Genomic DNA, 27,824 nt, shown 5'->3' with positions numbered 1-27,824 from the left:
GACATTACAAGAGGTTGCCAAAGCTCGTTTGTCCTTCTGACTGCTACCCCTGTTGCTCATCCTGGGTACAAATAATAGTGTATCATCCTGAGCAGATGATCCTGATCAGATCAGTGGTGACAGGAGGGCTCTGGGAGAAAGGGTGAAGGTTGTAGTCCATCAATCCTCCCGGTCAGGGCCGGTTCAACCATTTAGGCGGACTAGGCAGTTGCCTAGGGTGCCAAGATTTGGGGGTGCCAAAAAGCGATGCCCCCCCAATTTTTTTAAATGGTTGAGCAGCCACTACTGCTGGGACAGAGAGGGAGTTTGAGCTGCCGGCGGCAGCAGCTGCTGGCAGCCCAGGCCCCCCCCCCCGGGTCAGGGCGCTGCCGCGGCAGCCGGCAGCCCAGGGCATCCCCCGGGTCAGCGCGCCACCGCGGCAGCCCAGAGGTTCAGGCTGCCCGTGGTGCGCTGACCCAGGGGAATCCCTAGGCTGCAGGCAGAGGCTCAGAATCCCTCTCCCTCTCAGAGCAGGGGCTCCAGCCTGTGCCATTTTTCTCGTTGCTGGCAGGGGCGCTGGCGGCTGGGCAGAGCTGCACAGCTCTGCTTAGGGCACGTGGCAGGAGCCGTGCAAGGGCAGTGCGACACCAGGGCTTCTGGAGGAAAGCGGGGGCTGCCCCCTGGCTCAGCCCCAGTGAGGGGCATGGAGAAGAAAAGAGCCTCAGCGGTGGTCTGGTGGAATGGAGGAAGAAAGAGGACCCCGATGCTCATGCTGGCTGGTCCCTGCTGCTGCTCCCCTTATGGCTGGAGAGAACAGCAGCCTGCAGAGTTGAGCTGCCCCAGTGCCCCCAGGCATCCCCCTGACCCCCCCAGCTCCGAGCCCAGTCCCTCTGAGCTGGAAACCCCCTCACCCCATCCCTCCCACAGCCCTGACTCCCAGCTCTAAGCCCAGTCTCTCTGAGCTGGAACCCCCCTGACCCCATCCTCCCCATAGCCCTGCCCCCCAGCTGACAGAGTGTCCCTAACACAGTTATCGCTCTTCGCATCCTCTTGACTCTCCCAGTTTCTGTGGCTAGTGGTTAGCGAAGCTTCTTGAAGCTCAAGTTGATAAAAACATACATGCGAACATCAATGTTGCCACAAAGCCTTGGGCTATCTACCTTGTCACTAGAACATGACATTGCTCACAGCATTGACTTGGAGGAACTTGTTTCTAAATTTGTTAAACTTAAAACGCGGAAACATAAATTCTACATTATAACATGTTACTCTGTGACCGTGTATTGTGTATAATGTATGTGATTTTTTTGGGGTGGGGGGGGACAAAATGGAAGTTTCGCCTAGGGCGCAAAATATCCTTGCACTGGCCCTGCTCCCGGTTGAGAATAAGCACCCAGGCAGGGACCCATGCATTCTGGAGGTGAAAGCATGCGTGCACAGATGGTGTTGATCATAGGCCTTTGCCTTCATCAATCATAGGATGCTATGCTGGGAAGGAAGAGATGAGACCCACCTGACAAAGAAGGGGGAGAACATCTTCACACACCAGCTCACGAACCTTGGGAGGAGGGTTTTAAACTAGGTTCAAAAGGGCAGGTGACAAAACCGCACAGGTAGATGTGTGTGGGTGTGTGTTGTGTGGGTGTGTTTTTAATAAAAAAAAAAAAAAAAAAAAAAAAAAATTTAACAGAGCACTAAAGGGGAGAGAAATGGAAAAGCATACTAGAGTCATAGGAGCAACAAGAGCGATAACAGGGGAATCTACTCAATATCTTAAATGTCTGTACATAAATCCAAAGAGTATGAGAATAAACAGGGAGAACTGGAAGTATTAATAAATATCAGAACCCTGTTCTTGAAGCCAGGCCTGCTGGGTTTTTTAGGACGCAACCTTGGCTGTCATGCCGTACTCACTTTTTGGGTTACCGGGGAATTCACAGGCTTGAGGGGGCCAGCTTCGAGGGGTCCATGATCTGCTTCCTGATGGGCCCCCACAGTCTTGATCCTGATGGCTAGTGACTATGTTTAAATGTACTGCTTCCCTTCAGGCCTTGTCTGAGTCGCAGCCCGTTGCCCATTTAATTGCTATGCAGACCACCCTGCTTATATTGGTTCCTTGATTGTAACAGGAATCACTTAGACAACTGTCAGTCAGATCATTCAAGGCAGAACTTCCTGTGGCATGCAGGCTCTACAGATTGGGGGTCACGGGGAGTGGCTAGGCTGCAGCTGCCAATGGATGGCAGAATGGGGATGTTGGTCCTGAAGGCCTAGGTTCAAGTCCTGCTGCTCTTACAACTGTGCCCAGCTCCCCACTGCTGAGGACACTAACTTTTATCTCCCACGTTTTCCACCTGCATGGCTGCGCAGACCACATTACTTTTGATGGGGGACCCCAGTTTGTCTATTGGTTTTGAAGGGCAGTATTCAACTTATTAGTGGTGCATCTTCATACCTCAGCCACCTATTATCTGCAAACTGATAGCTAATCAGAAAGAGGGAATCTAATACTGGAACAGTACTTACAGTGCTTCGTATTTTTCCACCAAAATGACTAGGCCTTACTGATTCCATGTACAGAATTCACATATAATAATGCTGACCGTGCCTTGACTCAGGTGAGCCAGGTTTTTTTTTCTAACTACGATTTTCAACATTGTTTCCATTCTGCACTTCCTCCCGGCAGCCTCAGATCTTATATGTGACACCCCACAAACTCTCAAGAGAAGCCAAAGTGACACTTTGATGTGGCCCAAGTGATGTACCAGCATTATGCTTATTGCCCCACCAGGAAGGTCCCATTTTACACCGTGTGGCAGAAGGTGTGGCCAAAACTTCAAAACAGACTAACCGGCCCACAACCTGGACCACGAATATGTAGGTCCTTACCGGATCTGCAGACAAATCAACCTAGTAATCTTTGAGCTTCAGCTTTCCCTAACCTTAAAGCTGCATTCTGTATTTCATGCTTCCTTCTCTCACAATCCCTCCCCCAACCAAAAACAACCTCCTTTCACACCAATTCAGATTCAGGACAAAAAGAGTATCTAGTTCATGAGCTGTGGACTCCAAGATATGCAAAGGAAAGTTGTGGTATTTTATTGATTGTCCCTAAGAAGCGGAGCTGGGAACCAGATACCATGTACATACCCCTAAAAATAAAAAAAGATACACCCGGAAAAGCCTGGACCTCTGGTGTGAAGTTGCACCAAGTGGGAGGGTGTGATGTCAAGACCCTGGTTCCTAACTTAGGCCCATTGGGTTTTCAGGAAATAGCGCTGGCTGTCATGCTGACACAGTGGGTTGTTACCAGAGAATTCAGAGACTTGGGTGGGCCAGCTTCCAGGGTTCTATGACCTGCTTCCTGATTTGGCCATACAGTCTTGACCCTGAGTGGCTGGTGACAATAGGTTGTAGCTGAGGCCTGGCCTGACATGAGTGAGTAACACAGGGGAGGAGGCCTCATTCTTTGAAAGTTAGGATTAGGGAGGTACATGAATCATAGGCTGAAAACAGGATGTTTGTGCTAAATAAGATAAGTAAATAGGTCAGTAGGCTAAAAAACCAGAATGCGTGAGCCAACTAAGAAAAGAAGGAGAACACCCAGGGCCTTATTTACTATGAACTAGATAACAAGGGACAAAATAAGTTAGAAATGTAAAGAGGAAGTTTAACTGTGGACAGTGCATTCTGCACAGGCATTACTGCAAAGTAGCCAAGACAAATGTGTTTGATGCAATGTATAGTAAATGCAATTAAATATGTAATGTGTATATAAAGGGAGAGGGTTTCTGTGTAACTTTGGAACTGTGATGTATTCTGCATCCATCACCGCTCCATTTGAATCTAAATCAGTGTAGGACTGCTGTATGGCAAGTAAAGTTACCTGAGTGACAATGGCTCGAGTCAAACTGAGTTCTGGGGAAACTAAATGAAAAAAGGTCTCTGAGAGAATCCAAACATAAACAAACTGTTTCTCTCTTCTGGCCTTGCCCGAGCAACAAGCCATTGCCTGCTGGTTGCTACTCAGACTCACCTGACCCTACCTTACTGCCTTGTTTGACCTGGCCGTACCCCCGCATCTGAGCCTGCCCTGCTGCCTCACCTATGCTGCCTTGCTGCCCCACCCTGACCCTGCCAGCTGCCTTGCCTCCGTAGATTAGGTCTGATGATGATTGGACTCCTTGCATGAACGCTGATCACTAATCGGGACTGCCCTTTGATCTGCATAACTCTCGGTCATTATAATATGTAAGATAAAGTATGACTTAATTGGTATCACAGAGACTTGGTGGGATAAATCTTATCATGGAACACTGATAGAGAAGGGAAGAACACAAGAAAAAAGAGGAGGAGATGCTGCATTATACATCAAGAATATATACACTTCTTACGAGTAAGACTCTGTGTTTGTGATGGAAGTCATGGATTCTGAGACTTCTGCAGCAGCCTGGTGTGGCTGGCCTGGGAGCTGCCTGAGCAGCTCCGGCAGCCCCTGGGCCAGTTGCACTCGCTGCTGCTGGGGCAGTCTTGAGCTCTCCTACCCCCTAGCAGCAGAAGTTTGGGGGGCTCAGGGCTGGGGATTGAGGTGCAGGGCAGTACTTATTGGGGGGGGGGCTCCCTGGAAGCGTGACAGCAACTCCCTTTTCTCAGCTCCTAGCTCCATGTGCTGCCTTTGCCCTCAGGCACTGCCTCCACAGCTCCCATTGTCTTCAGTTCCCAGCCAATGGGAGCTGCAGAACGGGGGCTTGGGGCGGAGCAGAGGCACCATGTGGAGCTAGTAGCTGGGGTTGCCAATTCATAGGAGCTGGCTAGGGAATCTCCCCAGTCCCTCCCCCCCAATCCATCCGTCAGCACCTGTGATTGTGCTAGGGGCTGTGCCACCAGCACCCAGAGTGCCCTCCGGGCTGTGCGCCCCGCCCCTGCCATTCCCCTGGGCCATGCGCCCCTGCCCAACGCTCAGGCTGGCCCACATTCCCCCCAGCACCTGCCCCACCAGCATCCGTGGTGCCCCCCAGTACTGCAGCGCCCCCCCCGGCCACCTCCCCCAGCACCTGCAGCACCCCCAGGGGCCTCTCCCTTGAGCTGCCTCCCCCATTTTAGTATATAGTAGAAGTCATGGACGGGTCACAGGTTGTGAATTTTTGTTTACTGCCTGTGACCTGTCCATGACTTTTACTAAAAATACTTGTGACTAAAATGTAGCCTTAGTTATGAGGTCCAGAAGGAGGCAAGAGGCACACTAGTTGAAAGTCTCTGGATAAAGATATAAAAGGGGTAAAAATAGAGGTGACATTATAGTGGGGGTCCATTATAGCCCACCAAATAAGGAAAAAGGAGGTGGGTGAGTCATTTCTAGAACAAAGAGAAACACAAGACCTGGTAATGCAGGACTTTTACTTTTCAGGAGATGTCTGGATAAATATAAGGCAAAACATAAAATTTCCAATAAATTTTTTAGAATTGATTCTGATCAATAGGGAGGACTTGATTCCGAAAGAGGAAGGTAATTTGGGTGAAAGAGAGAATGAAATGATAATTTCATGATTCTAAGGAATGAAAGGTGCGAGCAGCAGAATAAGGCCAATAGACATCAAAAAAATGGACTTCAGTTTTCTGGGTTAACTGATGGGTCCCATGGGAAGAAAATCTAAGGAAAAAGAGTTCAGGAGAGCTGGCAGTTTCTCAGAGAGACAATATTAAAGGTGCAACAGTTAACGATGTTGAAGTGAAGAAAATATAAGAAAACTGCAAGGGGCCAGTGTGACTCCATTGAGATTTCTTTCATGACCTGAAAGTCAAAAAGGAATACTACAAAAATTGGAAACATGGATAGTTCACTAAGGCTCAGTACAAAAGAATAGCACAAGCATGTAGGAATAAAATCAGAAAGGGTAAGGCACACAATGAGTTACACCTAGCAAGGGACATAAAAGGTAATAAGGGGTTTCTTTAAATACATTTGGAGCAAGAGAAAGATGAAGGAAGGTGTTTGCCTCTTAGGGGAAGGAGAGCTAATAATGAATGACCTGAAGAAGGCTGCGGTATTGAATGCCTATTTTACTTACTTCCTTCTTCACTAAAAAAGGAAATTGTGATGAGATTCTCAACACAATTAATATTAACAATCAGAGGGAAAGAAGGCAAGCCAGAATGGGGAAAACAGGTTAAAGAATACTTAAATAAGTTGGATGTATTAAAGTCATCAGGGCCTAAGATACTTCAGGAACTAGTTGAAGCAATCTCCGAACCATTAGCAATTATCTTTTAGGACTTATGATGGATGGGTGATGTCCTAGAGGAATGGAGAAGGGCAAACATAGTACCCATCTTTAAGAAGAGTAACAAAGAGGATCCAGGGAATTATAGACTAGTCAGCCTAACTTTGATACCTGGGAAAATACTGGAACATATTATTAAACAATCAGTTTGTAAGCACCTAGAGGATAATGGAGTTATAAGTAATAGCCAGCACGGATTTGTCAAGAACAAATCATGTCAAACCAACCTATTTTCCTTCTTTGATTGTAGAAAGAAGTGGATAGGCAGTAAGTTGTAGACATACTATATCTTGATTTTAGAAAGGCTTTTGACATGATCCCTTCTGATATTCTCATAAGCAAAGTAGGGAAATGTATTATAGTAATTTCATCTCGAATATGGGTACAAAACTGCTTGAAAGATCATACTCAAAGAGTAGTTATCAACAGTTTGTTGTGAAACTGGGAGGACGTAACTAGTGGGGTCCTGCGGGGTCTGTCCTGGGTCCAGTAATAGTCAATACTTTCATTAATGACTTCGATAATGGAGTGGAAAGTATGCTTGTAAAATCTGTGGATGCCACCAAGCTGGGAAGGGATGCAAGCACTTTGGAGACAGAATTAGAATTCATAATGACCGTGACAAATTGGAGAATTTGTCTGAAATCAAGAATATGAAGTTCAGTAAAGACAACTGCCAAGTACTAAGGAAGAAAAATCAAATGCACAACTACAAAATGAAAAACTGGCTAGACCAGGGGCCTCAAACATGTGGCCCGCGGAGTTATTTGCTGTGGCCTGCCAAGATCCCCATTTCCCCCGCCCCTCCCTGAGTTATTTTGTGCGGCTGCCAAGCTCCCCTCACCCACCGCCCCTCCCCAGCATGCCACGTCTCCACTCCCCTGGCTACCTCTAGGCGCTTTCCACCACCAAACAGCTGTTTAGTGGCGCTTAGCGCTTTCCGGGAGGGGAGGTGCAGGGAGCCGTGCGCTCAGGGGAGGAGGTGGAGAAGTGGGGTGGGGCGGGAATTTGGGGAAGGAGTTGGAATGGGAGCGGGAAAGGGGTGGGCCTCATGGAATGAGTGGAGTGGAGGTGGGGGCAGCAGGGGTGTGTGTGTGTGTCAGTGATGCGGCCCTCAAGCCAATGTACTAGTCCTCATGTGGCCCTCATGGTCATTTGATTTTGAGATCCCTGGGCGAGACAGTTTTGCTGGTAAAAAAGATCTGGAGGGTTACCAGGGATCATAAATGTAATATCAGTCAACAGTGAGATTCAGTCACAAAAAGGCTAAAATTATTCAGGAGTATATTACATGAGAGTTAGTTGTCCCACTCTACTTGAAACTGGTGAGGCTTCAGCTGGAGTACTGTGTCCAGTTCTGGAAACCACAATTTGAGAAAGATATGGATAAATTGGTGAAAAGCCAGAGGAGAGCAACAAAAATGATAAAATATTTAGAAAACGACCTCTGAGAAAAGTTTTTTTTTTTTTTTAAAAACTGGGCATGTTGAGAAACTAAGAGTGAGTGGAGACATATGTCTTCATATATGTTACGGGCTGTTATAAAGAGGCCTGAGATCAGTTGTTTCCCATGTCCAGTGAAGGCAGGGTAAGAAGTAATGGGCTTAATCTGCAGCAAGGGAGATGTGTAGGTTAAATACTAGGAAAAGCTTGCAGTGGGCTGGGACTTGATGATCTCCCAAGGTCCCTTCCAGCCCTACACCTCTATGATTCTGTGATTAGTGATTGGGTATGCTTATTCCTTTCCCATTTGTGCTTGCATAAATATCCCTGTGTAAATTAGTCCTCCATTAGCTGCCCCTGTTTGCCTGCTGAAGTGTTTGCTGGTCACACATTTACTGTGTGATTTTTAGCAAGTCACTTCACCTCTTCCTCAGTTTCTCTATTTGTAAAATGGGGAAATGCCTCCCATACAGAATGTTGAAAATCTACTCACTAGTGTTTAAGTTGCTTTTGTGATTCTTGAATACAGGGCACTTTGTAAGTGTAAAAGTAGTAATATTACTACATTCCTCAAACTTGTCTTGTATTTGTCTAATCCAGCCTCTGAAGCAATCCTTATCATCATTATCATGGCAGAGTCCAAAGAGAGATTGCCTCATGGCAAATTGAGCACCACGCGGATCAATCTCTGGCAAGGTGCTTAAGGTGGTCTGATTGTATATTCAGTTTATGTCTGTCACTGGCACTCATATCGGCCATCAAAGCTTTTGGCACCCATGTGATCACTGGCCAAGTAGTAGTAGCATTAATTGGTATACATGCTTTGGGATTTGTTGGTGTCTCATTCTTATTTATTATATGTCCATACCAAGAAAGCCAGTGAAAGTAAACCATGCTGATGGAGGTGGTTGCTGGTTTCAGCTATGAATATCCTTGTTTCTGGTCTTGTCCTGCCACTTTATATGGAGCAGCTGATGGAGATAACAAGAATTGCAAATGTCAGTATGGTTTTCTTCAGCCTTCCTCAGTACCTGCCTTTCACTTCCATGCAACAGAGTTGTAATCCCACTCGAGTTATCTATATGCAGTTCAGATCTAGTGATTCTTGTAATTTATTCAAAGAAAATTTCCCTTACAGAGTTTCAGGCATTTGATTAAAGTGGATAATTAAAGACAAAAAGTCCCAAAATTTAAGTTTGACGTTTTCTCTCTCTCAGATTTTGTTCTCTTGTGATGTTCTGGTCCCACTAGTTATTATTAATCATGTTTATTACAGAAGTGCCTAGGGACTAGATGAGACTGGGACCCCATTGGGCTAGTCATCATACAAAGAGTAGAACACATTCCCTGCCCCAAAGAGTATACAGTGTAAATAGACAAGACTGACACAGGGAAGAGAAAAGGGATGCATACAAGAAAAATGAACAATGTGATGGCAGCAAATGTCACATTAGTTAATCATCATGTTTTTCCATTTGTAGGTAGGAAATCACATGCTTAATTGTTTGAATAGGTCACGATTTCATATCTATGTTATGTTTTGCATTAGTAATAATATATTCAATTCCTGAACACTTATGAGCCATAGGACAACTTTTCAACCCTTAGTCAAACTGCACCAGAGGAAAATAGGGGAATAGTCATCCGAGTAACCAAGAAAACATAGAGGTGCCGTTCAACTTTCAGTTTTATTTTTGGGAATTTGATATTTAGGACTCTAAAACTGTAGGGTTTTTCTCATTATAGATGGAAAGGTAATCCAAATACCTATTTCCAATAAAGATGTAATATTTCTCTTTAGAATGTCTAGTCAAGAGACACAGGCCTGACTCCTACTAGTTTCATGTCATATGTTTGACACTGTTGGAAAACACAGTATTTTCTCAGCTCGGAATGTCAATAATGCTTAGTGAGCACTCAAGAAGTTACAAAATCTAGTTCTTGTTAGTTTTATTTTGCTCCTTTCTTCTTTGAATATACAGTTTCCTTTTTGCAATATTGAAGATCAGATGCTTAATAAAAAAATTTTTTTTTTGGTTGGGTGGAAGAGTAAGTGGTGCTGCACTGTAGGATAGTGTTCAGCGTAGGAGAGAAAAGGAAAGCTAGACCTGTGAGCTCACTTTTTTACTAGTGTTTGCGTTGAATACATATAAAATTTAGAAAAGCTGGATGAGCACAAGTCCATGGGGCCGGATGTGCTGCATCCGAGGGCGCTAAAGGAGTTAGCGGATGTGATTGCAGAGCCATTGGCCATTATCTTTGAAAACTCATGGCGATCACGGAAGGTTCCGGATGATTTGAAAAAGGCTAATGTAGTGCCCATCCTTAAAAAAGAGAAGGAGGAGGATCTGGAGAACTACAGGCCAGACAGTCTCACCTCAGTCCCTGAAAAAATCATGGAGCAGGTCCTCAAAGAATCAGTTCTGATGCACTTAGAGGAGAGGAAAGTGATCAGGAACAGTCAGCATGGATTCAACAAGGGCAAGTCATGCCTGACTAACCTAATTGCCTTCTATGATGAGATAACTGGTTCTATGGATGAGGGTAAAGCAGTGGCCGTGTTATTCCTTGACTTTGCCAAAGCTTTGATACGGTGTCCCACAGTATTCTTGCCGGCAAGTTAAAGAAGTATGGGTTGGATGAATGGACTATAAGGTGGATAGAAAGCTGGCTGGATTGTCGGGCTCAAAGAGTAGTGATCAATGGCTCCATGTCTAGTTTGCAGCCGTTATGAAGCGGAGTACCCCAAGAGTAAGTCCTGGGTTTGGTTTTGTTCAATATCTTCATTCATGATCTGGAGGATGGTGTGGACTGCACCCTCAGCAAGTTTGCAGATGACACTAAACTGGGAGGAGTGGTAGATATGCTGGAGGGTAGGGATAGGATACAGAGGGACCTAGACAAATTAGAGGATTGGACCAAAAAAAATCTGATGAGGTTCAACAAGGACAAGTGCAGAGTCCTGCACTTAGAACAGAAAAATCCCATGCACTGCTACAGACTAGAGACCGAATGGCTAGGCAGCAGTTCTGCAGAAAAGGACCTAGGAGTTACAGTGGACGAGAAGCTGGTTACAAATCAACAGTGTTCCCTTGTTGCCAAGAAGGCTAACGGCATTTTGGGCTGTATAAGTAGGGACATTGCCAGCAGATCGAGGGACGTGATCATTCCCCTCTATTCGGCATTGATGAGGCCTCATCTGGAGTACTGTGTCCAGTTTTGGGCCTCACATTACAAGGAGGATGTGGAGAAATTGGAAAGAGTCCAGCGGAGGGCAACAATAATGATTAGAGGGCTGGAGCATATGACATATGAGGAGAGGCTGAAGGAACTGGGATTGTTTAGTCTGCAGAAGGGAAGAATGAGGGGGGATTTGGTACCCCTCTACCTCGATATAACGCTGTCCTTGGGAGCCAAAAAAATCTTACCGCATTAGGGGTGAAATCGCGTTATATCTAACTTGATTTGATCCACCGGAGTGCGCAGCCTCGCCCCCCGCTCCCCCCCGGAGCGCTGCATTACCGCGTTATATCCAAATTCATGTTATATTGGGTGGCGTTATATCGGGGTAGAGGTGTAGCTGCTTTCAACTACCTGAATGCGGGTTCCAAAGAGGATGTATCTAGTCTGTTCTCAGTGGTACCAGATGACAGAACAAGGAATAATGGTCTCAAGTTGCAGTGGGGGAGGTTTAGGTTGGGTATTAGGGAAAACTTTTTCTATAGGAGGATGGTGAAGCACTGGAATGAATTACCTAGGGAGGTGATGGAATCGCCTTCCTTAGAGGTTTTTAAGGTCAGGCTTGATGAAGCCCTGACTGGGATAATTTAGTTGGGGCTTGGTCCTGCTTTGAGCAGGGGTTTGAACTAGATGACCTCCTGAGGTCCCTTCCAACCCTGATATTCTAAGGATACGAGAAGTGTTTTTCCATTTGTTAATGTGTGTACTGCACTCTGAAGATGTTAAGTGGTATATAAGTACTAAACATTTGGCTAAAAGTTGAAACTACTAATTACCATAATCATTCATAACCGAGTGAGACCCTGTCAATTTGATATCAACATTAGTTAAGAAAATATGCAACTTGCAGAAATAAGACACTTAAAACTCTCATGCTAGTTTTATGTAGGAGCATGAACTGCCTCCTGGTACTCCCCAGCTCCATCAGGAGCAGACTTCACAGGACATGGAACACTGGAAGAGAACAATAGGTTTGACAATTTGTCTGCCCTACTCATTTAATCAAATATAGATTTTTCTCTGTATTCCTCTCCACTGCTTTTATTTTTCTCAAAATGTAAAACCACCTGTGCAATAGTAGACACGAGATGATTTAGAAATTATTTCAACCAACTCAGCATTGATCTGTACAAGAACCTTTCCTTTTGCTTTTATGGTTTTGTTCTGATTTTTGTCTGTGTGGAAGTTTTTTTTTATAACAGTCAAGGATGTTTGCATGGTATAGAGATCTATTAAGTAAATCCACTAAATGTTCATAGTGCATGTATCATTATGCTCTCTGTATTAATAGCAATCTCAATTCGATATGTATGAACGAGGTCCTAGCAATTTTAAAATATTGTTTTCAATTCCAATGATGACTTAAAGGAACATCTTACACTTGCTATTTTAAAACAATTTAGCTTTGGAATCCTCCTCCCATAACCAGTCTGTCTATAACTTAAAATTTACACCCAAATTTATCTTTAATAAATGTCATGTGGCTGATGATTTGAAGATATTAGCCTTGGAGTATGTATGTGCTGATAAGTGGAGTATGGCTCATCAGAAGTGCTCCAAGTCTGAGCTACTGTCAGCTATAGGCATTCCCCAGGAGGACAAAAGATGCCACTGCTGTAGAACCAATTCCTAAAGAGTGAGTGAGGAACCCTTAACTCAGTTGCCCCAATCTAAACATGACCATTTTAAAATATTGGAAAGAAGGCAGCCAACCCAGAATCACTAGATAAAGTAGTACATTTGGAATGTCTAAAAGGAAAGCCTATTAATATTAATAGAAGGATCCAAGGAAAATTCCGGAGGGAATGGGTAGTGATGCAAAACAGTAGGAAGGGGTTTAATAAAGAGCACTATGTAGCAACCTCTGCTGAAACAGAGAAATCCAAGTAGTGTACCAAGTGTGTGAAATACAGTAGAAATGTGTCAAGAGCCTTGCTTAAAACACTAGGGGGAAAGGTTGAGAAGGAGATTTTTCTGTCTGTGCCACTGTGAATATGGTATTGACTTCAAATGATTTACCTACAGCACTTTTATAGCCAGTATATATGGAAACTGGCAAATCATGAAAGGCTACTTGCCTGATAAATAAGGAGAACACAATATCATTGTATAACGTTCTTAGTTTTTGAGCAATAACTGATGTTATCTATGTTCGTCATTTGACCAAATAAGCCCAATGCCCCACTATATTTTTAAATTAAATCTTTAACAGAAGGACATTTTCCACTACATCTGGATGCTGAAGAATGCTGAGGACAACAAACAGAAACCTAATAAAAGATTAGGCATTTTTCTTAAATATCCTGACTTTTGGAATTAGCAGTCATTTGCAGTTAAATATTAAATATTGAGAGTTTTTTCCTATCGTCTTTTGAGTATAATTAGGAGTGTGCTTTTTAGCCTACTGTCTGAGAAAAGGAGAATATGATTATGATTGTTAATAGTCACATCTATAACTGAATTAACTTTGTATTTAAATCCATTTAATGTACATTTTGATACCAAAAATGGCCCTTCACGTTTTTGATTATCAGCAGTGTTGAATATAATAAAATATTTGTTCTCTACGTTTACCTCATTTTTAGATAACTTATCCTCGAGGATTGATGGATCATAAAATCTAATGTATCTCTGTGTTTTTTTATTTAAAACAAACTAGGATGATATTATAGAGGGTGTTTTGATCAGAGATCAGCTGGTGGTGAGAATGTAGGAGCAGAACACTTACTGAGGGCTTTTCACTCATATGAAGGAGTAGGAAGCTCTTTTAGACTTTGTGAAAGCTTTCCAACCTGCCTCCAGGAATTATCATACAAATCAGAAAAGGAATCCACAACCATAAACGTAAATGTCAAATTTTCAACTCTTCCAGATATGTCTTTAATTGAAATGAGGCGGTGTTTGAGGAATAAAAGGTTAGAAATCTAGTATGTAGGACTTCATTATATGTCACATCTTCTTCTTCCCCAGGTGCCATAGAATACTTTATTTTTTCACCTTTAGGCATAGGAGCAGGAGTGCACACACATCACTTCTGACAATAAGCTTTTATTTGTGGTAGAGTTATGGGTATGTTTTACATAGCCATTTGGATTCCAAATATCCCAAACTGTTATAATCTTATCAGCCTCTTTAACAGAAAATTTTGATCTATTACTTTTATTTCTGTACAGTTTTATATATAATGCAGGCTAATAAGAAATACAGAAGTTCAGAATTTTGAAGACTTATACTCAGCGTAGCTCAAAAGGACTGATGGGAAACTATCTCTGCAAAGATCCTTTGCCAGGAATAATGTATAAGCAGGAACAGATTCTTATAAATTAGTCCTGCACTTTATAAAGAGGATGAAAAACAAATGTAATGTTGAATACCTTACTCAGCTAAGTAGGCAAATACATTTTTTAAAAAAAGCACATAGATACAATCTCTTCATAGAACAATATTTAAAAAAAACCACACCCACCAAATAAGTAATACTAAATGGATACATATCGTAAACCAAGGCATATGTCCAAGAGGAGCAGAGGATATGTACCTCTCTAATAAATACTGTAATATTGGACAAAAGTACTACAGTAAGACAGTTGTACAGTCCTCCTGAATAAGCCTAATATGACATGAACTGCAAAAATCACAATTTTCTTACTTATCAAATTTCCATACACAACAGCGTCTAGCATTCGTTATGTTTGGCTCCATCATTTATTCCTCCATGTGAAAGGAAAGCCAAAACTCCTGTGCCAAATGAAGATCCATGACAATTAGTTGTGGCTTAAAGTTTCTGACTTTCAAAAAGATCTGGAATCATTATAGATAGATAAATGTATGCATCAACTTCATTTCCTTCAATTGAGGAAGCATCTATTGTCATTAGATTACTCTATGGATTTGGTACATAAGAAACCTATCTACTTTATCAAGATATAAATGAAATTTATAAATATCTCTTCCATCTTCCACACAAAAGCTAGCAAGGTAAGCTAGGTTTTCCTCCTGGGATATGGATTTGTGGTGACTGATAACATATAATGAGGGAATTTCATTTTCATAGAGCATAACACTCAGTGTTCAAAACTAGGAGCAGGGCTGTAAAATAAAGTAAGTGGCTGTGTTGTATCTAAATGTTGACTTACATAAAGTGTTCCCCTTTTTTCAAACTTGAATGTTATTCAAATCCAGTAGAGTAAATGGTATAATATGGCCAAAAGACAGCAGATTTTCTACTTTTGGCAGCAGATCAGGAGCGACATGGCTCAGTATGTGCAGATCAGAAGATTTATCAGAGCCAAGGCGTTCTCACTTGATAAGAGATTTGATCCAAAATCTGTTGAAGTATCCTGTTTATTTATCCAAAACCAGTTGAAGTAAATGGAAAAAGTTGACTTCAGTGGGCTTTGGATCAGACCTTTACTTATAGTAGAAATGCTGTGAATCAGATGTGCCCACACATTAGGACAGCTTTGCATCATTCTGTTAGCTACAAGGAATCCTTTAGGTAACTCAGAGCTACAGGAGCAGATCCTGTGCCATCCCCCTCTCCTGTGGTTGGTACATAGGGTGCAGTGTCAATTGATAAGGTGCTATTCAACATAAGTCTGACCCACAGCATTTTAAAGCGTCTGCAATCCCTTAGTATAACTACCTTTTTATTTATTTGTTTAATGTTGAGAGCCAAGTACTATTTCCCCTCCCACACACAAACAAAAAAAGAGTATTTAGAAGGACTGAAGTAAGTGAATATTAAATCCAGAGTGCCAGCATAGATTTTACAATTCCTGTTAAAACTAGTCCCAGTTAACACCTGTGCCACTTGTTAAATACAAAATGTAACTATTAACATTATGTCATACAACTTACAGTTAGACATTATTGCTGTGCGAAATTTCAGGATGTCATGGTGAGTGAAATGTCTTCATCTTTCTTCTAAAGTAAAATTGATTTTTTTTGAAATTGAAAACACAAAATATCCAAGATCAAACCCAGTTGGTCTACTTTAAGCCAATTTTTTAAAATATTCTTATATGTTTAGCTAGTCCATACTGTGCAATTTTCAACTTCTGAGACATGAAGTATTACTGTGAAAAGGAAATGAAGATTTCCCTGATAGATGTAGTTATCTGGCTATTTTTGGTCCAGGCACTTTCTATAAACAAGGCTGGTGTCCCCACAAATTTATTCTGTAATTGTGAAAGAATATTTTTGTTATTACATGCTTGTGATTCACAACAAGGCTGAGTGAAGTTTCTTTTTAAATAAATAATTGTTGTATGATGGCAGTAGTTGAATCTTGCCCTAGGCATTGCTGAAGCTGGCAGTGCTTGCGTAAAGAGGTCTTGACTCCCAGATGGATGCCTAGGCAGAGTTAGTTGACCTACTTTTGCTCTGACCTTCATTTGCTCAGTGAGGTGTTTGTGTACTTGTGATCAGCTTTGCTGCGTGATTAAGCCAATCATGTGACAACTGGCACTTAAAAGGAAAAGAAAACAAAACACAGATGAATAGTTAGGATTTGTTTTTTAGTGTCTGATTTGCCTCTTGAATTTCAGTGCAGCTAATAGGAATGAATATAAAATACAAGACAAATAATGAAGCGTTCAGATATAAAGAGAGAGACTGCAGAGAAAAGATGCATAATGTGGGGCAGTGACACCATACTTTGGTTCTTTTCTACAAGGAAGTTTAATCAGGAAGTGGCCTATATGGCATTCTTTCAAGTAGGTCTTTGAAGTATCTTGGCAACAAGCTCAGGGTCATAATTGGAAGAATTTGGCTGTGTTTATGTCTGTGGGTGTTTATAGTGTGTTACAGTAGTGCAGTGTTGCATTATTTATAGAATTTTTTGTGCAGTTGATCAATTGGCAGCTGGAGGCTGAAAAAAGTTACTAAATCTACCTTTTTACCAAATTTTTTAAAAAGCATTGTAATAAACAAGTGACTACTACAAGGCAGTTGAGAATTTATTATGGGAGATGCTAGTGATGCACTGATTGTGGGGTTGACATTGTTTCCATTTTAAACCTCATTTCAAGGGATTTATAACATGGCTGTTTAAATTGACATGAGACTGAAATGTAAGACTGGTTTTCAGGACTGATATGAGCATTGTGGGAGGGACTGTTAAACATTTTGTTATAAATCCATACAGTAAGGTTTTTTGTGGGGTTTTTTTGTTCTGTTTTTCATTTAATTACCCAGATCTTTTTAAATAGTTTGCTTTAGGAACATTTTTAATCCTTCAGGTAGATGCTTTTGATTTTTATATATTTACAAATATTTTAGTAGCAGCAGAATTAAATAAATATTTAATTGCTAGACTGATTGTTTATCATCATTGAGATATATAAAATTTTGAAATGAACTTCAGAATGTAGCTTTTTATGTGAAAACTTACTCATGCAAAATAAAAACATGCTGTTCCTAAAATAATCTTTTGTTCCTAAGTACTGCAGGTCTTTTAAATTGGTTTATTTTAGATGCTATATGTGATGCTCAGAGTTATCTCAGGTTGGAGGATTGTGCCATAGATGCACAGTATTCAAGCAGCATAGTGACCATCTGGATGAGATGGTACTTCTAGCATTAGGTGCTTAGCTGTTACCTACAGAAGAGAGGCAAAGTAAAACATGGGAGAGTGATGAAGAGGCAGAGGTGAAGAGACTAATCCAGTGGTTTTCAAACTGTGGGTCGCGACCCAGAACTGGGTCGTGGAATGGAAGGGACTGGGTCACAGCAGCTCTGGTCAGCACCACCAACTGGGCTGTTAAAGTCCCATTGGCTGTGCTGCCTGGCTAAGGCAGGCTAGTCCCTACCTGTTTCAAACACCATACTGCGCCCCGGAAGCAGCCAGCAGCAGGTCCAGCTCCTAGGCAGGGGGGCACGGGGCTCCACATGTTGTCCCCGCCCCAAGCACCAGCTCCGCACTCCCATTGGCCTGCAATCAACTTTCCCTTCTAGGGCTCTCACACATACATCACCCACTGAATCCCTAAAATATGCCCTGCAAATCAAATCTTTTTTTTTTTTTATAAGATCTCTGACTTGCATTTGCTGAATTCCAGTTCTCTCGAGTACTTTTTTCTTGGTTACGTGATATTTTCAAAATCCTTCTATAACAGCATTTTTCTTTATTCTTGCTTGTTTGAATGTCTGCGTTTTACAGCAATAATTTAACACAGACCCAATGCATGTTTTTAAGAGTTGGAATTTAGTCTTCAGATTTATGTCCCTTCTCATCAGATGTTTATTTGCTCTTGCTATTCTGGTGCTGACTTCAGCATCTGAGCTTTCATCTTCTGTGATGATGCTTTCTTAAGTAGCAATAATTTCTCATTTGCTGTCCAGCTGGGTTGTATCAGCATTCAGATATGCTTAAATCTGGTAAATGAGCAGTTCACAAAGTTTTGCAGTAAGACATCATATCCAAAATCTCATTAACATGAGTCCGTACAACCACAAAGTGTAGAACCAATAAATATGTTACAGCAAGGGCGGATGGAGAATGAGGATGGCTCAGGGGTGGAGTGGAGTTGTGGCTGTGGTCAAAGCTGGGCTGGGGGCAGAGCAGGGAGTGGAGTGGAGCTGCAGCTGGGGCCTGAACTGGGCTTGGGGGCAGAGCAGGGGGCGTAGTGGAGCTGCGGCTGGTGTCCGAGCTGAGCTGGGAGCAGAGCAGCTGGCAGAGTGGAGCTGGGGCTGGGAGTGAAGGTGGTTTGTGGGCTGAGCGGAGCTGCGTCTGGGGCCGGAGCTGGGCTAGGGGCGGAGCAGGGCTGGGTGGCGCTTCCTCCCTGGCCCCCGTGGGGGCTGGCTTGGGCCCTGCTGCACGCCCCCTTGAGCGTTCCTCTGGGGCCCCCCTTAGGGAGTGCTCCCCACAGTTTGGGGACCACTGTGTTACAGTATAATCGAACCTATGTTTGCAAATTACATCAGTACTGAACACAGTCATTTTTTTTAGTGATGCACTCTATAGGTGAAAATCTCACAGGGCCAACCAGAGCTATATGATTATTAAAACTCCTGATATTAATGTTTCTAATTTTGAGATAAAGCTGCAGAACATGATGCTGAAGCCCACCAGAGTCAGTCAATGTAAAGTTTCATGTTGTTGTTCAGACTTGTACTGCCTGCAGAACTATACAAACCTTCATTTATGTGTAAACAAGCCTTCTAAGTTTTAATCGTGCCAGAATAATTAAAGAAGCCATTTATGAAGAAGTTTGCTTCTTTTAGTCTTTGCCAGAGACAAGTTAATAAACTATCAGGACTGCTTTAAAGCAATAGGTTTGTGTAATGATGGCAAAAGATTGTGCTATAGGGAAAACATCCTCTTCCCTGTATGAACGTGTTGTCATCATTTTTCTCATAACTTTATTCTGCTAAAAGCATTCTCAGTCCTTCATGATGGATGTGTGGTGCATCTCATAATTGGCCGTTTCCTGCTTTTTTTTATTTTCTTCCATCAATCTGCCATACTGCCAGTTCAGTTTCTGTAACTTTTTCTCCTTTGTTCTTTAGCATTTGGCATTGTTACTGGATTACTGGCACAAAAATATGCTATTAAGATTTGACTGTCCACAGTATGAAACTCAGGAACAGTTTGAGTTGTCAGTGGATGCTTTTTGTCTAGAAGTGAGGAGAAACGATGTTAATGTGTTGTATGCTATTTGCCTAGTCTTAATTTTGAGGGCGGAGTTAGTGTTGTTTTGGTGTAAGTAGTTTTGAAAAGTTTAGGATGTTTGATAACTGACACAACTTCATTTATAAAGTTTGAGAATCTTACTGTTTTATCTAAGGGTGAAACGGAACTTTGCCAATTTAATCCCAGATGCTGCAGTCATAGAGGACTTATTGCTGCATCAGAGCCTTATTTCGTAGACCACTCCCTAACCAGTACTCAGTATTTCTTTTCAGTATGGTTGTAATTTCTGTTCATCATGCCACTTTACTATGGTCTTTGCCTTTTTTAAAACAAGTCATGTAATTAAGAATATTATGGCAAGATTTTAGCATATGAAGATCAAAATATGTCCCTGCATTATTTATTTGAGATTAAGGGCCCAAATCAGCCTTTCTGTATGTGGTGACGGTGGAAGGAGGGGCAGCCAGGAATTAGAGGGCTCAATTCATTATTGCACCTTGTGTAGTATTTACATGAGTGAACAGTTAGTGCAAAGTGCTACCATTCTGATTTGGTAGTGTGTTATACTCACTTTGCATTGGTGTGATAATTGTACCTGGTACAGGGTCCAAAGAGTTTCCTGTTAGTCATGCCATCGGAATGGTGCAGAACTTGTCCCCAACCAGCCTAGAGCAAGCATGGAGCATAGCTCTCCTAACCAGTAGCTATCCTAAAAGATGCCAAGGAAATTCCTGTGGATGTTTGGAGGGCTCTGTGTTCCTGCCCCAAGCTTCCTCATCCCTAACTTAAGCATGACTCTAATAAAAGCCTTGCTCCCATTTATTTCCTGTTTCTGCTTGGACCAGCTGTTTGACAGCACAGAGCAGGTTTCCATTTAGAAATAACATGGTCAAATTCAGTATTTTATGTGGAGAAATTTCAATGAGCTGATCATGTTTTCCTAGTATTAAAAAAATAGTTGATTTCCCAGTTGGTTTAACAATTTCTCTGTTAAAGGTACAAGTAAACAAATGGGAACACAGTGACACTAAATAGAAACCAAGCACTCTCAAATGCCTACCATAAAACTGATGTCTTTTCACTTATAGTGGTCTCAGATGTTCTCTAAACACTAGGCAAATTTCTGCCAAAAAATTGGTAGAAGTGTGTTTAAGTCGATATGTCCATTTGAAACCCGTTTCTTTTGATTTATTTTTGATTGCTTGTCTCCTTTAGCTGTGCTCCTGCTTTTAATTCAGCCACTAATATTACTGTATCTATTCAAAGTAGATTGTAAGCTGCTCTGAGCAGGAACATTTCTTGTTGTGAGGTGCTAGGTACTCCTGTCGTGCTATATAATTAACAGAAGTTTTGTGATTGATCAAGGAGAATTAAAATTTAGCTGTCTTGGGCTGCAGTTTTTTGTTTTGTTTTATTTCACACTAACACCTCCCAGGACATGTTTGTCAAACTTCATTTTAAAAGGGGTTGGTTGGACAAACCAGACATATTTTAGAAGTGATATGGCTTTTTTGTTTTCTTCCCATTCAGGTTTTTGAAAGAGCTTGACTAACAAACTGCAAAGCATGAAAGAAGTTTTAAGGTGATTGCTGAGGCAGAATCAGCTAGCAGATTGAGGGCAGGCCTTTTCTTCTAGGTTGGAGCTAGACTAGCTAGACTACCTTCTGGTAAGTTTTAAGGTAAGAACTGTCCGTTGTTATTTAATTGCTGATGATGTGTAGTTACTTTGGGTATCTAATATTTTATTACGTACAGTATTCTGGCAGTGTTCCTTGCAAAATATAATTAAGTGGGTTATTTGGTCTATAATACTCTAAAACATTATTAAGGCTAATTGATTTCTTTTCCACCTCTGCTCAGTCTTTTTAAGCCATCTCAGAGCTTTTTGGTTTTTTTTTTTTGTTGGTTCTCTTTCCACTCCATTTTTTTTATTACCTTACACCTTTATGTTTTCTGTAGTCCCCTCTCTAGTACCTTTTATCCAATTAACCCATCCTCCACCACATCTTCTGCCTTGTTTCTTTTTCCTCATATAGCTGTTATGGTGCTTTGATCTGTTTTTTAAGCGTGCCCCCACTTCTAGGTATTCCACACTTATTACTTATGTGTTGTACTTAACAGATTGCAGTTAACAATGTAGTGTAAGACAGCATTTTAAGAAATTGATCATGTTATATTACTTAGTCTGCAGCACATCCTGGCAGCAATATGAAACATTGCTTGACTTTAAATCATACAACTTTTAGAGAAAATAGTCTTAGTTATAAACTATTAAATATTTATCATTTGTGTTGTTGGACACTGTTTACTAAAATAAATTTAATTTCTCTTCAAAATTTCATAAGTGTGCTGGTTTTATAATGAACAAAAATTATGTAAATTAATCTCTAGCGAATTCTCTTAACTTTTTGTTTTTTTGGGGGGTTGCTTTGTTTAAAACAAAATTTGTAGTTTTTTTCTTTTTAAATATAATGTAAAGGTAAGGGACCCATATGCTTCTTTTTTTTGGTAATTCCAGACGATCCAATGGCTGACCAAAGGATGGACATTTCCTCTACAATTAGTGATTTTATGTCACCAGGACCCACCGACCTAATCTCTAGTTCCCTTAGCACTTCAGGAATGGATTGCAATAGGAAAAGGAAAGGAAGTTCTACTGATTATCAGTAAGTATGATTTCTATTAATTTTAACTCAGTTGAGAGGAATACTTATCTTTTCTACCCTATTGCAGTTTTGCTATGAAGAAGTAATGTGTTTTGGCATAGTTTCTTGAACACATTTGATAACCTATGTTTATATGAATATTAGAACTTCTTTAAATAATAGCTTTATCCCAACAGAAAGGGGAAATTCCTGGCTTTATAATAAAATTAAGTTTCCATTTCTAGTGCTCATGTGTTGAGGGACATCAGAACTTGAACCTGTAACTTTTCTAAAGTAGAATATTGTCCTTGCAGAACCACAGACTGATGTAATTTTAATGGCAACATTTGCAGAGCAATTCTATATATTGGGGTGAAGTTCTTAGAAAAAGGCAAACATTTTTCTAGTAGTTTTATTTTTTCATAAACCATTTGAAAACTGCTCAGAGATTTGGAATGTTAGAAGTCATGCTGATGCAGATGGATTGGGCAACGTGCTTGACTGGTTATCCAATGACTCCATACTTTGACATGACCATCACTACTGCATGTTTGGGATGTTTATGCCCGGAGGGTATATGTATATGTTATACACAGAAATAGTGACACATTTGCTTTCTTTTAAGTTTTTCCTTTCGAAATACTCACTCTTTTTCTTTCTAGCCTTGTTTAAAGCAAGGTATATCAAACAGCAACATTACATATAGACATTTTTTTTAGATAACTTTTAGCAGTTTCTAAACTGTTTTTTCTCTCCATCTGGGGCTTCTGCAGTTGGATTCGTGGTACTAAGTACATCTGGCTTTACAGGCAGAAAAACATGAGAAATAGTGTTTCAACTTCGTAATGTTACAAATCTTAAGTAAGGTCATACAGTAAATCAATGTCAGAGCTGAGAGTAGACCTCATATGTCCTGTTGCCTGGGTCTTTGCCCTAACCCGTGTTCTATGATTTGCTCTAATGCCCAGGTGAAACAAGGCTAAGCCAAGCAGTTGATCCAGTAGGAATTTGATCAGGACACAACCCTTTGTTTTTAATGAAAGATTCTATTATGTTCCTTTTAAAAAAAAAACAAAAAACTAATTTTGTCAATATTGTAGGAATACTTACAGTAGATATATGAAGCTGGGAAACTTAATGAATGGAAATAATTTAAATCATAAGGATGTAGTGTGCCTAACTAGTAGGAGGAAATGGAAAGTAGGAAATTTTTAGGAAAATGAAGATTTTAGTCATTTCTGATGAATTTCAGAATAGATAATCCATATTCTGCAGCAAGCACCTCAAGACCTACCCAAAGGATTTAAATCACTGTGTAAAAGAGAAAAAATCAGAATAACTTACAGCAAGCTCTTATCAATTATTTAACACAATTATTTCCATTTGGAGTATAGCCTGTTTTCACATGCGTCTGTACAAATTCTGTCATCCTACGTCCTGAGTCTGATGTTGGAATGTTCCATTTTCTCTGGACAATTTTTAAATCGATATTGAGCATGTCAGTTGTGAAGTAAATTAAGATTCTTTGAGAAGGATCTGTGAGAACAGTTTCTGCTTTAGGGAAATCCAAATTCAAAATTCTAGTAGTCTTTGGAGACTCTGGATATATGTACTCTATATGTTTTCACCTGAAATATTCATTTGGACAGTCTGTTTGGAATAAGATCACTGTTCTAATTTAAATTAATCTTAGCAGATTTAGCTGGAGCATTCTTTATTTTATCAACTTCTGCTACCTCAAGAAAGCATTTTTCCATATTTATCTTTCTGAATGGGTAGCACTGCTGAATTCCTTCTTTCCTCCAGAAAGAAAAGTCTGCTCTTGGATATATTCTCACATTAATCTCAGGGGTAGTATTTGTACTTAAGAGTTAAATAAGTGATAAAACACACTGGTTCCTTAAAGCCTAAATTTAATAATCTTTCACAGTTCTCTTCTCCTGACCGTAAGACACACCATAAGCAGAAGGGAGTTGCTCCCTTTGAAGTAGGTTATAAACAATTTTGTCACTTTAGATTATGAAAATTATTTGCTTTTCCAGACTACAGAATTGCATGTCAGTGTTTATGAACGTGGAAAAACTGGAAATTAAGACAAACAATAGCAAGTAGCAGAATGTAGTCTAGTAAGCACTAACGCTCTTTGTACATTGAGTAATAATTTTTTTTTCTCTTTCCAGACTAGATGGATTTTCTTTTGAGTAAGTATAAACAATAATCTCTCTCTCGTACCCTCCCCCACAGAATATCTGTAACAAAGTTTTTATTTCCGATTGAGACTCTGATGACCTCAACAAACTACTCAAGTTCTGCTCTTTTTTGATGATACTGGAATGTCTTCTAATGTACAGTTTGGAGTACGCTACTTCTCATGCTATAAATATACTTATTAGATGAGCATTGATTGGTGAGGTGGTGCTTCAACTATCTCCCTTGCTGGCAGTGGGGGAGTGTTAGAGACCCAGGTTGTACCCACTGAAACTGAGGACCCGAACCCCTCGATTCTTACACTTAGGCATGCTCCCCTCCAGGGCGCCACTGGGCCTGGCTTGTTGGGATGATCCCAGTAAAAATTTTCCACTAGCTCAGGGACATGGATGTGGGTCACAGGCTCCCAGGATCATCTCTTGGGATGGTAACCTTTCCAGGCTATGAAGTATTGGAAGCAACTTCGCTACAGACAGGAGGCAAGGATCTTGTGCACAGTATGTTCTTCATGCCTCTGAATCTTGACTGATGGGTTGTTGAGACTGATCCAAGAAGGGATTCTCCATGCAGGGCTTGAGAATTGATGCCTGGGACACTTGGTGGATGAAGAGGGACTGGGGAAGTTGCAGCGTATATGCAACTCTGCTGCCCCCATTTGCAGGTTTTGGAAAGGACTGAGGAACTAATTGTTTAACTTTTGAGAAGGCCTGATCATCCTGACGTGATTTGCAATGAGCCAGACCTTCTGGCTCACAACAAATGCCAAACATTTTTGGTGTTACCAGCCCACAAACAGCTTGTAGGCTTTTTTAGCCTCAGCCAGGTGACTGCATAGTTCATCTTGGATATTGTGAATTCACTGGACCCAGTCAACGGCCACCAGCTTTGGGAAGTCTGTGGGTAACACAGGGTGGAAATGAGGATGATGTCCATAATTTGAAAAGAAGGGGCTCTGCCTACCGGAAACATGATCAGCACCATTGTAGGCGAACTTGATGTATAATAATAGGGAAACCCAGTTGTCCCAATGGAAGTTAATAAAGCACACAAGTATTGTTCCAATGCTTGACTTGACCCTCTTCAACTGCCCATAGGTCTGGGAGTGATATGCAGTGGGGGTGGATGCATGAACATCTATTAGGTGGATTGTCTCCTGTCAGAAGCGAGACACAAATTTGGCTCTCGGTCAGGGATGATTTGGTCTGGGAGCAAATGATGTCTGTCACCAGCAGCTGAGCTATTGTTTTGGCCAAAGGCTGACAGTCACAGGAAATGAAATGGGCCATTTTAGTTAGTCAGCCTACAATTATAGGAACTATGATGTGGCCCTCAGAGTGGATTGTTGCACTTTGGCCATTCCTTTCCTAGGTGGAGCCTTCCAGAAGGGTCTTCTTGAGCAACTGTCTAAAGGAGGATTATCAGGTCTAGGTGGGTCACGGTGTTAACAAAGTTACGGGGCTTCAGGAGATGGGGTGGTTCTGAGTTGGGCTCCTTGTTTCCTTGGTAATATTCCCCTTTACTTAAGAAGGTGTCTGTTTTCCCATTACTGGTTCCTGGACAGTATGAAATGGTGACTTTAAATCAGGAGAAGAATAGTGCTCACTGGAGCTGTCTTTGGCTCAAGTCCCAAATGTTTTTCTGTGTTTCTGTTTGGAGAATACCTGTACTGGATGTCAAGCCTCTCCAGATAGTGTCGCTACTTTTTGAAAGTAGATTTAATGATAAGCGGTTCTGTGTCCAATATTTCGTAGTTCTGAAATCCAGCAGTTGTAAGCTTGCATCAATAATGTGCACATGGGTTGTGATGGAGTGGGAATGTTCTTAATGTTTCCTCTGACTGCTGTAGGCGTGCCTCAGTTTCCCTTATGCATTTCTTAGGTATCTAGGTGGGGGGATCAGAGGGTATAATTGTTGCAGAGCCCAAGAAGGCCCCTGTGATACTGTCTGGACAGAGAATGGCTGGCACTCTATCTCCTGGCAACTAATGGCCTGGGTCCCTCCTCTGCAAAGATGCCAACTGAAGGTGTTGAAGAACAAAGAGATTAGGTGTCCTCCTGGCCTGGAAAAGAGACAAAGGCCATAGAGGAGGGGCTGGAGAGTGTCAGTTTGGGGCTGGCTGAGGATGCAAAGTGAGTGCAGACGTGGGGCTTACTGCCCCCCAAAATGGACCCAGCTGAGGGGTCTGTTCTATGTACCTACAAGCTCTGTTTTAGACCGTGTTCCTGTCATCTAATAAACCTCTGTTTTACTGGCTGGCTAAGAGTCACGTCTGACTGCGAAGTTGGAGTGTAGGACCCTCTGGCTTCCCCAGGACGCCGCCAGGGTGGACTCACTATGGGAAACACAAAGAGGGGCAAAGGATGCTGAATTCTCTAAGGTCAGACCCAGGAAGGTGAAGCCGTGTGAGCTTCTTGCCCTGGAGACAGTCTGCTCGCAGAGAGGAGACTTCACCAGAATCCTGACTGGCTTCATAGGGAGCAGCTCCAGAGCATCGCCTGGGGACTCTGTGACATGGGTGTAGTACTGATTGGGACAGGACAGCACCCAGAGTTATACTAGAGGCATTTATTTCTACTATGAACTACTGATTGGGGCCTGGATGCCCTAAAATGGGGGCAGTTGTGAAGGCAATCTTGAGCTGATCCAACGCTCATTGTGCTTCAAATGACCAAATGAACTTAATGGACTTGTGGGAAGGGAGGTCGGGGAGCCATTTGCCCTGAAAAGTTTTAAATGAATCTCTAATAAAATTTTGCTAATCCAAGAAAGTGTTGCAGCTTCCGGAAAGTCTGGGTGCTGCCTAGATGTGGATTGCTTCAACTTTCTGAGGGTCCATTCAAATTACCTGAGGGAGGAAATTATATACCCCACAAACTCAGAGGATGGATGGTCAAACGTACGTTTGTGGAGCTTGACATACACTCCGTGCTTCTTTCCAGGATGAACTGGATGTGATCAGTGTGTTGCTCAGGATTCTCAGAAAATATCAGTGTATCATAAAAGTAGATAATTACAAACTGGTCCAGGCTGTCCCAGAACGTGTTGTTGACAAAGCGTTGGAAGGTAGCAGGAGCATTGGTTAACCCAAATGGCATGACCAGATACGCCAAGCGCCAGAGTGTTCAAAATGCAGTCTTCTGTTTGTCCCCTGATCGAATCTACACTGGTTATACACCTTGTAAAGGTTAAATTATACACCCCTAAGGCCCAGGGATCTTCCTGGGAGCCTGGACAACAGGAGGGACCTGTTGATTAGTTTTGACAAGATCCAGTGTGCTCTTGGGCTGGAGAGGGATGTGCAAGGCAATATGCAACATTGATGACACTCTCTGAGGCCCCCGAGTCAATCAGAGACCACTGGATGAGGATGGTGATGACCAGATCTGAGACAGA

At 41.8% G+C, this 27,824-nt stretch overlaps 1 protein-coding gene across 6 annotated transcripts in view; it reads left to right on the top strand.

Annotated features, from left to right (window-relative positions):
- The window catches only part of ARNTL (aryl hydrocarbon receptor nuclear translocator like), a 95,059-nt gene that overhangs the window by 22,989 nt on the left and 44,246 nt on the right, over positions 1–27,824 (top strand). For 5 of the 6 annotated variants that reach the window (XM_030560326.1, XM_030560331.1, XM_030560325.1 and 2 more), the window contains 3 exons: positions 21,109–21,257; positions 22,097–22,244; positions 24,404–24,424. In XM_030560326.1, the coding sequence (XP_030416186.1) occupies positions 22,105–22,244; positions 24,404–24,424 (161 nt within the window). In that variant the 5' untranslated portion in view covers positions 21,109–21,257; positions 22,097–22,104. The remainder of the gene's footprint in view (positions 1–21,108; positions 21,258–22,096; positions 22,245–24,403; positions 24,425–27,824) is intronic. The other variant, XM_030560329.1, reaches the window with a different exon arrangement.

This window comes from Gopherus evgoodei, chromosome 4 (genome assembly GCF_007399415.2).
Source record: "Gopherus evgoodei ecotype Sinaloan lineage chromosome 4, rGopEvg1_v1.p, whole genome shotgun sequence".
In the NCBI taxonomy this organism is placed as follows: Eukaryota; Metazoa; Chordata; order Testudines; family Testudinidae; genus Gopherus; species Gopherus evgoodei.
This window is presented reverse-complemented; position numbering and strand designations above follow the sequence as displayed.